The following is a 12858-nucleotide window of genomic DNA, read 5'->3' as shown; positions in this document are numbered from 1 at the left end:
GTCAAGCAGCATCTACTCAGGGAATGCTCAGATGATGTTTCAGGCTGGAACCTGGAATTGAGGTTGTGTTGCAGCAGGGCAAAGCTTCATTTAGACCACAGAAGTAGCGCACATCAGGGCACTGCATCTTTGCAACATGGATGGATCTTGTTGGAAAAGCAAAAAGAAGTAGTCTACATAAAGAGATGGGAAAACGGCTGGAGACACAGCAAACAATAGGTAAATACAGGTGAGGAGGATTTGATTCGCAGATAACAATCAAGTGGGTGAGGGACGGCTCATGATAGCAACAGAGGCTGACAGGTGATAAGTGAAGAACTTGTGAGGTGGCTGCCGATTCTGGAATTGATAGGAAAGGGAAAGTGAATGGAAATGATTAAAGAGTGGTAGTAGATGGGAGCAACAGAGGGAGGGGAGGGGTGGGAAGGACCCAGTGTGGAGGAGTGTATAGAGAGAGAGGAAAAGAAACAGGACGATAGGGACCCTGGGGTAAGGTGGGGAGAAGTGGGTGTGTGTGAAGATCAGGATAGATAGGAGGAAAGAGAAAGGGATATATGGGTTACATGAAAATAGAAAGTTCTGTACCTGTGTCTTTTCCAGTCTTCTTGATGTGATGGCTCTTGACCTGTGTGTACCTGTTAGTCAAACAGACTGGAAACAGGCTCTTTGGCCCACCGGATCCACACTGATCATCAAATATCCATAATACTAATACTGCTGCTGCCATTGTGACCCACTCAAAGTTTGGAAACCCTGAGAGTTGCATCCTGTTTACCAGGATGCCTTGATCTTTCTTCCTGTGCTGTGTCAGGAAAACAATTCTCACTGGTGCAAGATATGGACGGCACTGAGTCCTTCAAAGGTACTCAATAAGCTAGGCAGCATCTGTGTATAGGAAACAGGAATTAAGGGGATCTCTGTCTTCCTCTTCACAGATGTTGCCTGACACTGTTGATTGTATTTTTTTTCATTTCAAAGTGCAGTATTTTGCTTTTGATTAACAATATTAAAATGCATGTATACATTTCATGAAGTGTCTCATGAGAGTTAATGTAGATAATGTAAATGTGAATGGGATATGGGCTTTGCTTGGGTTGGAAAACAGCCAAACTAGAGGATATTATTTCATCAGGTGCAGATAGTGGTGTGTCCCAGAGAGCTGTGCTCTATACTTTATTCAAGTCTACAAATGATTTGAACAACAGAGCAAGGAAATAATGTTGGAAGTAGCTGGTAACAATGCATCAGCATCGAGGAAGAGAGTTGGCGACGGTAGGAGAATATGGCTTGGCTGACAATATTTAGGCAGCTGTACAGATATAAGGAAAGTAATAGTCAACTTATACCCTAATTCATAATGGAGGAATATGGAGCGAGAGAATTTGGGTGCTTGAAAGGGGAGAACAGGTTACAAGCACAGCCAAAAGAATTCTGTATGTAATGGCAATATCACTAAAAGCATGGAAGCAAATAAAGCTTTGTAGTTGGTTTTATCTCAACAATAATGAGATATAGAAGGAGATAGAGTTCTTAGTAGCATGGTGATGGAGTTCAAGAAGGAGATGGAGAACAGCAACATGGCATCAAAGCACTATCCTCTCCCTCAATGTCAGCAAACCAAAGGAGCTGGTCATTGACTTAAGAAAGGGGTGGAGTGTACACTCCAGTCTCAATCAATGATGCGAAGTGAAGATGGTCGAGACTTCAAGTTCTGCAGTATAAAAAATCACCAACTATTTGTCCTCGTCCAACCACATTGACGTGTGGTAAAGAAAGCACATCAATACCTCTGCTTCCTCAGAAGACTAAGGAAATTCAACATGTCTCTTATGACATTCCAATTTCCCAGATGCACCATATCACCGTAGTTAGGTATGGCATCTGTTCTTGCCCAAGATTGCAAGAAATTGTAGAGTTGCGATCACAGCCCAGTATCCTCCCCGCCTCCCTCCCCCCACCACCCTAAACCCAGATGACTCCAACTGCTTCGAAAAAGCAGCCAACATAATCCAAGAACACTTGTACCTGGTCATTCCCTCTTTCCTCTCTCTCCTATTGGGCAGAAGATGGAAAAGCTTGAAAGCATGTACCACCAGATTAAAAAACAGCTTCTTCCCTATTGTTATCAGACTCTTGAACAGACTTCCCATATGCTATCAATTTATTTTTGATCTTCCAAACTACCTGTTGTGGCCCTTGCACGGTTATTTTATCTACACTTTTTCTAGTAACACTATATTCTGCACTCAGGTTACTTTCTCTTTTGCACTACCTGATGTACTCGTGTGCGGAAAGATTTGCCTGGATAGTACATCAAAAGTTTTTCACTATCTTAATAAACCAATACCGACACTATTACTCTTCATTCTCACTCATTCTATTATTCCATTATTATTCATTCATATTTTTGTACGACTTCAGATTGAACTACAGTTTATGCTTTATGCTTGATGTTGTACTTATTGCTGTATTAATCATTACCATGTACACTGTTTATTCTATTTGCTTCATGTGAACAAGCAATTTCATTGCACCCTGATGTCTTCTACAATAAACTAATCACTAATACACGGGTCACTTGGAATGACACAGAGGGGTTCATGGGTGATGGCAGATATTCTGGTTGGCCACCTCTCAGTATTCCTCCTATATGGAGAATCTCAAGCCCTCTGTGCAGCAGTTAGGCCAGCAGCTTTCTGCCTCTGTCCTCTTTGAATATTGTTTTCACCTCAGCGAAACTGCTATGCTATGAATACTGTACTTATCCAATCTGTTCTTTTAAATGCGCTTTTGAATGAAGTCTTTTATCAACTTGTAAAAGTATCAGGAAATGATCGTCATATGTTTTTGTTTGCAGACTTTGAAAGAGCTGATCTGTTTGTTGAAAGAAAGAAATTCGCAAAACACAGAGTAAGTGTCCTGATGGTATCTGTGGGCCATGGGTTTTGAAATGAAACACACTGAGCTTTTACCAGAAGCATTCAAGGCAGAACAAATGGTTCCTCGAAGCAGTGTATGCTTTTTTTGTGTTTTATGCTTGATTGCTGAAAACATTTGTAGTGCCTGATGCAAATTCTACATGGTTGCATGTGTATTGTGTGCACATGCACAGCTGTTGGTGTGGTGTCACTGCATGTGCAGTCTGGCACTGGCAGACTGTCTGAGCTTCCCTCCTCTCTCATCACTGCTCCCCTGGGAAATTTGTATATGTGTCTGCAGTTAACATTCTGCTGGGCTGAGCTTGGGGATGGGAGATCTGAATAGAGGATTAGCCCTGCATTGGCATTATTTAAAAAGATCAATTACGTCCCGGTCTTGGTGAGGTGGATGTTTGCTGACCCCATGATGTGCCTTTTACTGAGGCCAAAAATGAGGTTTGCATTGTATTATCTAGGCTGTGGGAGCCTCACATAATCTCACTGGCTTTCCAGCTGGAGAGTTGGGGTTGAGGGCAAGGGGTCCTTGGGAAGGAGCCTAAAGAAAGAAGGCCAGAAGGAAAAAAGGTGGTGTTCATCAGCGTCTTCTGGGAACTGCTACTACTTCCTGTCCAAGGCTTAGTGCACCCACAGTGTAAAATATTTTAAGCCACAGGTGACGCAGATCCTTTGGGCAACAGTTGATGAATGCAGCACTTCCCATTTGACAACACGCTGTTATGACAGGTTGTCTCCACACAATAGACAATAGATAGACAATAGACAATAGGTTCAGGAGGAGGCCATTCGGCCCTTCGAGCCAGCACTGCCATTCAATGTGATCATGGCTGATCATTCTCAATCAGTACCCCGTTCCTGCCTTCTCCCCATACCCCCTGACTCCGTATCCTTAAGAGCTCTATCTAGCTCTCTCTTGAATGCATTCAGAGAATTGGCCTCCACTGCCTTCTGAGGCAGAGAATTCCACAGATTCACAACTCTCTGACTGAAAAAGTTTTTCCTCATCTCAATTCTAAATGGCCTACCCCTTATTCTTAAACTGTGGCCCCTTGTTCTGGACTCCCCCAACATTGGGAACATGTTTCCTGCCTCTAATGTGTCCAACCCCTTAATAATCTTACACATTTCGATAAGATCTCCTATCACCCTTCTAAATTCCAGTGTATACAACCCCAGTCGCTCCAGTCTTTCAACATATGACAGTCCCGCCATTCCGGGAATTAACTTAGTAAACCTACGCTGCACGCCCTCAATAGCAAGAATATCCTTCCTCAAATTTGGAGACCAAAACTGCACACAGTACTCCAGGTGAGGTCTCACTAGGGCCCTGTACAACTGCAGAAGGACCTCTTTGCTCCTATAATCAACTCCTCTTGTTATGAAGGCCAACATTCCATTGGCTTTCTTCACTGCCTGCTGTACCTACATGCTTCCTTTCAGTGACTGATGCACTAGGACACCCAGATCTCGTTGTACGTCCCCTTTTCCTAACTTGACACCATTCAGATAATACTCTGCCTTCCTATTCTCACACATCCACATTAAACTGCATCTGCCATGCATCCGCCCACTCACACAACCTGTCCAAGTCACCCTGCAACCTCATAGCATCTTCCTCACAGCTTTGTATCATTTGCAAATTTGCTAATGGTACTTTAAATCACTTCATCCGTCATTAATGTATATTGTAAATAGCTGCGGTCCCAGCACCGAGCCTTGCGGTACCCCACTAGTTACTGCATGCCATTCTGAAAGGGACCCTTTTATCCCCACTCTTTGCTTTCTGTCTGTCAACCAATTTTCTAGGAGTGGGCTCTGGAGTAGAGAGGTAATGGTTCAGGCATGTGCTTGCCCAGATTGTGTGCTTGAAGGTTCAGGGAGTGAAGGATCGTTCATTTGGTCCGTTATGCCCCAGATGTGAACATGAAGGCGATCAGTCGATCACCCTCTGTGCATACAGCGCTCAAGAGATGAGGACTTTCAGCTCTGTCCTTGGCTGCACAGCTTCCTGTGGGTGCTGGCTGTCCAATTAACAAGGTCCCCGCATTGCTGAGGGAAGTATAAGGCCTGAGGCATCCTAGGGGAGGTTTTGGATTAAAAACTGACAAAGTGTGAGAATGCAAATTTATTTTAGCCTTAGTCCTTTAGTAAATTATAAACTGAAATGCTAGCTCACCATTGTTGCGGTGTGCTCTCATTTGCATCCAATTTAAACTTTAAAAATAAGTGCTAATTGCTAGCTAAAGTCTGTTTCAAAAAGCAAATGCTGGAGGAACTCAGCTGATTCCAGCTGCAGCTTTGCTTTTGATTCCAGTAAAACATTGTCTGTTGTGTCTCCCATTAAAGTATATTTGTTTTTGTTGTAGGTTGATGACTTCAACTCAAGGAGAGGTAATGCATTTATCACCTTTTCCTAACAAAGCTACATTTTATGAACTTGTTACCGGATGTCTAAGTTTAGTTAACAATAAAATCTTGATACTGGACGTTAATCAGCACCTAATTCAGTGGTTAAGTACAGTCTAATTAAGTACCATCCTTACATTTAGGTTTGGGGTGTATATTGTCTTGGTATAAAACCCAGGTACAGATGGTTTTCTGCAGCACCAGTCTCACTCTCTCCTAATCCATTGGTGTTCATGGTCAACAACCAATGGACTTGCATCTTTGACCAGCATTGATATCCATCAGAGAGAGCTGCATCCAGATGCTGACTTTGGGCAGTTCACTTTACGTGAGAGTAATTCTGCTACAACTAGACATCTTATTAACACTACCCGCTGCACATGTACTCACAATAGATATTGAATGAAGGGCTTCACATAGATTGGTGTCTTTAGGGCTCTGAGTTCCTGGGAGATGGGATCATTGATGTCAGAATGTAACTTGGATGAAACTCTGTCCCATTTTACTCTGGTTTATGTGCCTCAGTTACTAGAGCCAAGCATGCCATACACCTCTTCACTGTGTTGTCACTTCCAGGGAATCATGTACTTGTACCCCCAGTTCTCTTTGATCAACAGCACTCCCCGGGTGCCTACCATTCACTGTGTGTGTCCTGCCATGGTTAAACTCACCAAAAATGCATCACTTTTTACTTGTCTAAATTCCATCTGATATTCCCAGTTGATCTGGAACCTTGGACAACCTTCTTCACTGTCCACTGTGGCACCAATTTCCATGTCATCCATAAGTTTACAACATTGTCATCTAAATCTTTAATATAGATGACAAATAACAAAGCTCCCAGCACCGATCCCTGCAGCAGGCCACTGGTCACAGGCCACCAATCTGAAAAATAATCTCCACTACCACTCTCTGGCTCCTTCCACCAAGCCAATATTGTAAATGGGTTGGTTATCTCACTATGAATTCCATATTTTCTAACCTTTCCAACTAACCTATCATATGTGACCTTGTCAAAATCCTTGCTGAAGTCATTGTGGACTGATCAGTGTACTCTATCTGTTTTCTTGGTCACCTCTTCACAAAGCTCAATCAAATTCATGAGATATGAGTTTTCGCACAAAGTTATGTTGACTATCTCTAATCAGTCCTTGTCTTTCCAAATGCAGATCGATTCTGTCTCTTGAAATCCCTTCCAGTAACCTTTCCACGACTGATGAAAGGCTCAACAGCCTATAGTATTGTGCTTTATCATTACCAACCTTCTTAAATAAAGATGCAGCATTAGCTAACATCCAGTCTTCCAGTACCTCATCTGTGGCAAATAAAGATACAAAGATCTCGATCAAGACCTCGACACTCTCCTCCCTTGCTTCCTTTAACATCTTAGGATACACCAGGTCAGGCTCTGGGAATTTATCCACCTTTATACGCTCCAAGATCTCCGACGCCTTTTCCTTCGGAATGTCAATATGCTTCTGGTCCCTCTCCTGAACTCGGTCACTTCCACGTCCTTCTCCACTGTAAATACAGATGAGAAGTATTCATTTCCCCCGCCTCCAGACACAGCTGACCACACTGATCCTTAAGGGGACTTACTCCTCATTGCACTCAGAATGTTTTATAATTCCTTTTATCTTTGTCAGGGATATCTCATGGCCCCTGTTTGCCCTTCTAATCTTCTTATGTGTACTGCTCCATCTTCAAGGAATTAGCTTGATCTCAGCTGCCTATACCTGACATTTGCCTCCTTTCTCCTGACCATAGCTTTTATATTCCTTGTCAACCAGGGTACCCTAATCCTGCCAGCTTTGCTCTTCACTCTTAACAGATAAATGCTGGCCCTGAACTCTTCCATTATCACTTTTAAAGCCTCCTACTTGCCATATTTCCCATTACCTGCAAACAGCCTTTCCCAACTAATTTTTGAGAGCTCCTGCATGATACCATCAAAATTAGCTTTCCCCAATTTAGGAATTCAACTTAAGGTAAAGTTCTATCTTTTCAATTACTTTATTGAAACTAAAAGAATTATGGTTCCTGGTCCCAGCGTGCTCCTCCACTGATACATAAGCCTCTTACCCTACCTTTATACCTAAGAGGATGGCCCCTTCTCAAGTAGGGTCATCAACATGCTTCAGAAAACATTGCTGGACACACTTAACATATTCTGCCCCATCTAATCTCTTTATATGAATGAAGTCCCAGTCAATAATAAAATCACCTACAAGTACAACCACATTATAGCTGCACGCATCTGTGATTGTCCTCTTTATGCTCCTCTCTTTTCTGCTAACTATTGGAGGGCTGGAGCCGGCTATGGGTGTCTGTCCTGAGGTCATGTTTCATCAGTGATGACCATGTCTCTATTCAAGGTGTAGGGGAGGACTTGTGGGTGATTCATATTGGCATAGCTGTTCGTGATTGGGTTGTGTAAAGCCAGCATGTGACTTGTTTCCACAGATGGTCTATCACGTTTTCCAGTTGTTGGCGTTTGTCCTACTGGGTGTTCTCATCATGAGGCTCAAACTTTTCCTCACACCTCACATGTGTCTCATGGCATCTCTGATTTGTTCCAGACAGGTAAGATAAGCATCTCCAGTGGAGTTTAATGTGTGTCCACTGCAAACCCTGTTAGAGGACAGTTTTGATATTTGATCTTCTTCCAGAAATGTACACCATCAATGGAAGTCAATTGAAAAGAGCATGGGCATCACTGCCGGACTTCCTCTGGCAGTGACCCAGGCCCAAACACCTTCTGTATTTTATTTGTGTCCGGCCTTCCATCACAGGGTCAGATGGCGGGTGTTTACTGATGGTTGCACTGATGTGGGGTGTTTACTGATGGTTGCACTGTGTTCAATGCCAGTTGCAACTTATCAGCAAGGGCTGCATGAAGCATGGTCTGCCTTGAAAGCTGAACAACATGCAGACACGGGTTGCCCTGAAGAACAAGAAGGCACGGGTTATTGAGTAACATTTGCTTCACATACGTGCCAAGTAATGACCATGTTTAATAAGGGAGAGTCAAAATCCTGCTCCCAAAAACTGTATATCCCAGTGTTTGGGATGAATGACTCATTGTCAGTATGGATCTGATGAAAGACATGAACTATGAAATCCTTTTTCTCTCTAGATAAAGAGTATCCAAGGTACAACTATGTTGCATTGACACCAGTTCAGATATGCCAGCTTGAAACTGAAGTTCAGTACTCCCCGAGATAGAGTGAGCTGATGTTCCTTTACTCCTACTGAGGGAAGAAAACTGGTGGAGAACCGAAGGCTATCTGTTGGCAGAGTTGGGTATGGGCACTGGTATACCCAATACCAGTGGGTATTAAGGAATGTGATCGTGCTGAGGATATCCGCCTTCATGAGCCTTTCACAACTGAGTTCACTTTCTCTGGAGGATATATTGCCCTCTAATATTCCAGCAGTGAACAATAAAACCACCTAAATCTATTTTCCCCAGGGCACTGACCTTTAAAATGGGTTATTATTTTATATCTCGTCTAGGCCTGTCAATTCTTCATAACATAAACTGGGGGTTGTGCAATGTCGTTATAGAAGTCCGTTAAATCACCTGTTTCCCTATGAACTAGATGCTGGTATTTTTTAACTTTGGATATAATGTCTCTTCAAAATGTCTTTGACCTCCTCTGTCTTTTTACACCAACCTGGTACTTCCTTTGTAGCATTGAAAGTTTGTTCATGAATCTTCTTTTTCCTTCCTTTGAAGTTTTTTTGGTGGATCAAGAATAAATCCCATCACCGGATATTTGTGTGTGTGATGCTGGCGACAATGGCTTTGCAGGGAGCCTTCAACCTGAGGGAGCAGTGGAGCATCATTGGAGAGTTCAGCAACTTCCCCCAGGAGGAGTTATTGGAGTGGATTAAAGAAAACACCAAGACGGGTAAGTTACTCTTGTGACATTGAACAGAACTCCATACCAGTAAATGCATGATTTCAAACCAATAGGGTGATCAAACACAAGTTTTATAAATATAATTTGGTTGCTCCACACACGTGTTCCGAATGTGCCAAACTTCATGTACAACATTTTGGAACCTGCTGTGGGAAAGTGCTCTGCCAGATCCTGTTCACAGGATTGTAGTTATTTTATGGGTGTTCTGATTTAAGATTGGGTGAAAGGGGGCACTGTGAGTTCAACTTACCCCTTTTTAGCAGCATTCAATTCAAAGCAAATATCTTATGTGCTGTTCTTATGCACTTCTCTACCTGTTATTGCCTGGCTCTGTGACATGCAATCCACGAACCTTCCACGTTCTTACTGTGCGATCATACATTAAGTTATGGGACTAACAGTACAAGCTCTGGACCATTGATCCAGAAACTCAAATTCAGAATGATCTTGTGTAGGAAGGAACTGCAGATGCTGGTTTAAACCGAAGATAGACACAAAAGGCTGGAGTAACTGAGCGGGACAGGCAGCATCTCTGGAGAGAAGGAATGGGTGACATTTCGGGGCGAAACCCTTCTTCAGAATGATCTTTTCAGTTCCTCAACTAGTGAATTCATTTCAAATAATTTGAAAATTGATTTTATAAATGCAGTCTTTGTAGCAAAAGCTGTCTGATTCTTCTTCACACTGGCTGTCCTTACCAGTTTGGCCATATGTGACCTTAAATCAGCCAGTGTGGTTGTAACTGGCTCAAAACTAGCTTCTTAGTTGACTGGTTGTCAGTTATGTGCAGTAAATATGGGTGTTGCTCACAATGCCTAAATCCTATCCACAAATTAAAATGACCATGTATTGCCTGGCCTGGTTTGTTTGTCCCAAATAATACCTCCCATTTATCCCAATTGAATTCAATTTCACAATGAGCTTTCCTTGGGTGCTTGGTCAGCACTGAGCATTCTGTAATGATCAGCTCTCTCCTTGCTCTCTCTTTATCTAATGGTGTAACTTCAGCAATTCTCCAGCAGTGGGGTTTGTTAAATAAAAACAAATGCTGGAAGGAATCATCAGTGGCTCTGCCTCAGTCCAGGTTTGTAAAACAATGGTCAGGGCCTGTTTTTTTTCCTCTTGGCTTCTGTTAAAATCTCAGGATGCATTTCATCAGTTCTGATGATTTTTATGTATTTGGTCTTGCAACCCGGTGTATCCTGTTCAGCGGGATAATGCTCCATTTTAATGCAGTGTTTGCATTGGACCCATTTTCTTTTCTCCCTGATACTAATTTTACCCCAGACCTCTCCAGGTGTTTATTAAAGGCTCTCCTCTTTTTTTTACATTGAACCTGCCCTGTATGTTTCCTGATAAATATCAGGATTTGGCAGCTTCTCGGAAAGGTATTTGATTTGAGCCTTACTTGTAAACCTTGTACTACTCTTGCAATTTACTCACAAAATAACACTTTCTACATCATCATGTAAAACTGGCCTTGCCCTATCTGAGAACTTTTATTTATTTTATTTTATTAACTTTGATTTGCATAATAATTCTAGCTGAATTATGATCACTGTCATGACAGTGCTGCTAATTACGCCTCTTGCAGCTGAAACGCATCTCGGCACCAGATAACTGACTGCATTATAATGTAGAGGCACAAGGAACTGCAGATGCTGGTTTACAGAGCAGCATAACATTCTGCACCAATGTTATCAGCTCAGTTATAACTTCTAAAGGGGTTCCTTTTTGCACCAACCTCATTTCTCGTATTTTGCTTATGTTTTTAATACATCTGTGCATGATGATATTTCTATATACTATGGGCAGTGTTCTCTGTGACGCAGCTGGATGAAATCACTGATTTATCTGTCTGGTTAGGGTCCAAACATAAGGAACTGGTCAGTAGCCAAAGGCAAATTGTTTTAAACAAAAGTTTTGCTTCTATTTATTATTGCAGTTTCTGTGTACTCTAACTGGGAAAGGGAAGCCATCCAAGTATAGTAATTGGAACAGGGCCCTGGCCTAGTGCTTTAATCAGGCTGAGTGGTTGTGTGGTCAGAGGATAGGAGCAGGTCACTCAACACTTATTTACCTTGGACGTTAGTACAGGATACACAAGGAAAACAGCCAGATGCAGAAACAGGAGCAGTGCGGTTCAGGTACTTGATTTAATGTTGATTTGCCTCCAATTTATCGATGGATCAGGGTACTATTTGGGAGTGTGTGTGTGTGTGTATAGACCATAGAGGGTTTAAGTATAATTCATTGTATTTTAAAACTGAATGACCAACAACTATTGACAGATATCTATTAGTAAATAAAATAATTCATTTGTAATTCAGATGCTGTGTTTGCTGGAGCTATGCCCACAATGGCAAGCATCAAATTATCGACAGGGCGTCCTATCGTAAACCACCCACACTATGAAGATGCAGGCCTGAGGTGAGTAACCGCTGCTGTTCTTTGTCACTGTGATATCTACATCTGCTTAATTTCAATGGCATTTTGACCATCTTTTGTTTTTGAATTGATTTGTTTAAATGTTTATTTTAATATTAGAAAATTCTGCTACTGGGGACCATGGAGATGGGATAAGCATTTTAGAAAATATTTTGAGCATTTTGTTAAGAAAATATATTTCTAGTTGTATTGTGATCTAGTTTTACTACCTTGTGTTTTATTTCCATTTTCTGAATCCTCCCTTCCTTCGTAAACTTTCCATTTTCCTGATTCTGCCCTGTCAATGTGCTTCCCGAATAGCTCGCAAAATACCCATAAAATAGAACCTTTTATCAAGGCATCTTCTCGGCTGAGTGTAAACGTCCTCAGTCTGACCACCCTTCACTTGTCTAACATCTTTGCCCTGTTTCAGTATCACTGGTCTGGTCTGACCTGGCGATGTGGCCTCAGTCTCTTGGTATTTCTGCCAGTTGAACTGATCTGATGCTGATCTCAGTATCTGAGAAGCTGCAAAAAATCTGAAGAACCAAGTGTGTCATTCCATCTATCAAGTCACTGATTTATGGACACCAGAGGTTGTGGAGAGACTTGATAGAGAGATATAAAATTGTGAGAGGCATTGATATAGGTTAGACAGAACCCTTTTCCCAGGGTGGAAATGTCCAACATTAGAGTACATAGCTTTAAGGTGGGAGGTGGAAAGTTTAAAGGAAATGTGTGGGGCAAGTTTTTATTGCACGGACGGGGAGAATGATGGGGGCCTGGAGCACATTGACATGGGTGTGGTGGAGGCAGATACAATGGTGGCATTTAAGAGGCTTTTAGATAGGCACATGGAATAGAGGAATATAGATCAGTTTAACATGGTGTTATGTTCGTAACAAACATTGTGGTGTACTGTTCCTGTGCTGTACTGTTCTGTACGCTCCTCACTGCATTATTAATCCGCCATTGATGGTTCAGTCTTGGGATAAAAGCCCTTCATGTTTGACAGTCCCGGCCTACAAATACGCATGCTTCTTTCCTTCTCTGTTGCCAGGGCCACACCTCTTGACAAGATGGTTGCTTTTTAAAACCTCCTGCTGGATTTCACTCTCACCCAGAACCTTAAATTCAAGTTCTAAGATGGTGGCACATTGTGT

At 42.2% G+C, this 12858-nt stretch overlaps 1 protein-coding gene across 2 annotated transcripts in view; it reads left to right on the top strand.

The window, feature by feature from the left end:
* Positions 1–12858, top strand: part of dpy19l1l (dpy-19-like 1, like (H. sapiens)) — a 76541-nt gene that overhangs the window by 61781 nt on the left and 1902 nt on the right. For both annotated transcript variants that reach the window (XM_078397610.1, XM_078397608.1), the window contains 5 exons: positions 2858–2910; positions 5303–5327; positions 7806–7925; positions 9082–9256; positions 11599–11698. In XM_078397610.1, the coding sequence (XP_078253736.1) occupies positions 2858–2910; positions 5303–5327; positions 7806–7925; positions 9082–9256; positions 11599–11698 (473 nt within the window). The remainder of the gene's footprint in view (positions 1–2857; positions 2911–5302; positions 5328–7805; positions 7926–9081; positions 9257–11598; positions 11699–12858) is intronic.

This window comes from Rhinoraja longicauda, chromosome 4, assembly GCF_053455715.1.
Source record: "Rhinoraja longicauda isolate Sanriku21f chromosome 4, sRhiLon1.1, whole genome shotgun sequence".
Lineage (NCBI taxonomy): Eukaryota > Metazoa > Chordata > Chondrichthyes > Rajiformes > Arhynchobatidae > Rhinoraja > Rhinoraja longicauda.
The sequence above is the reverse complement of the archived record's forward strand: the minus strand, read 5'-3'. Positions and strand labels throughout refer to the sequence as shown.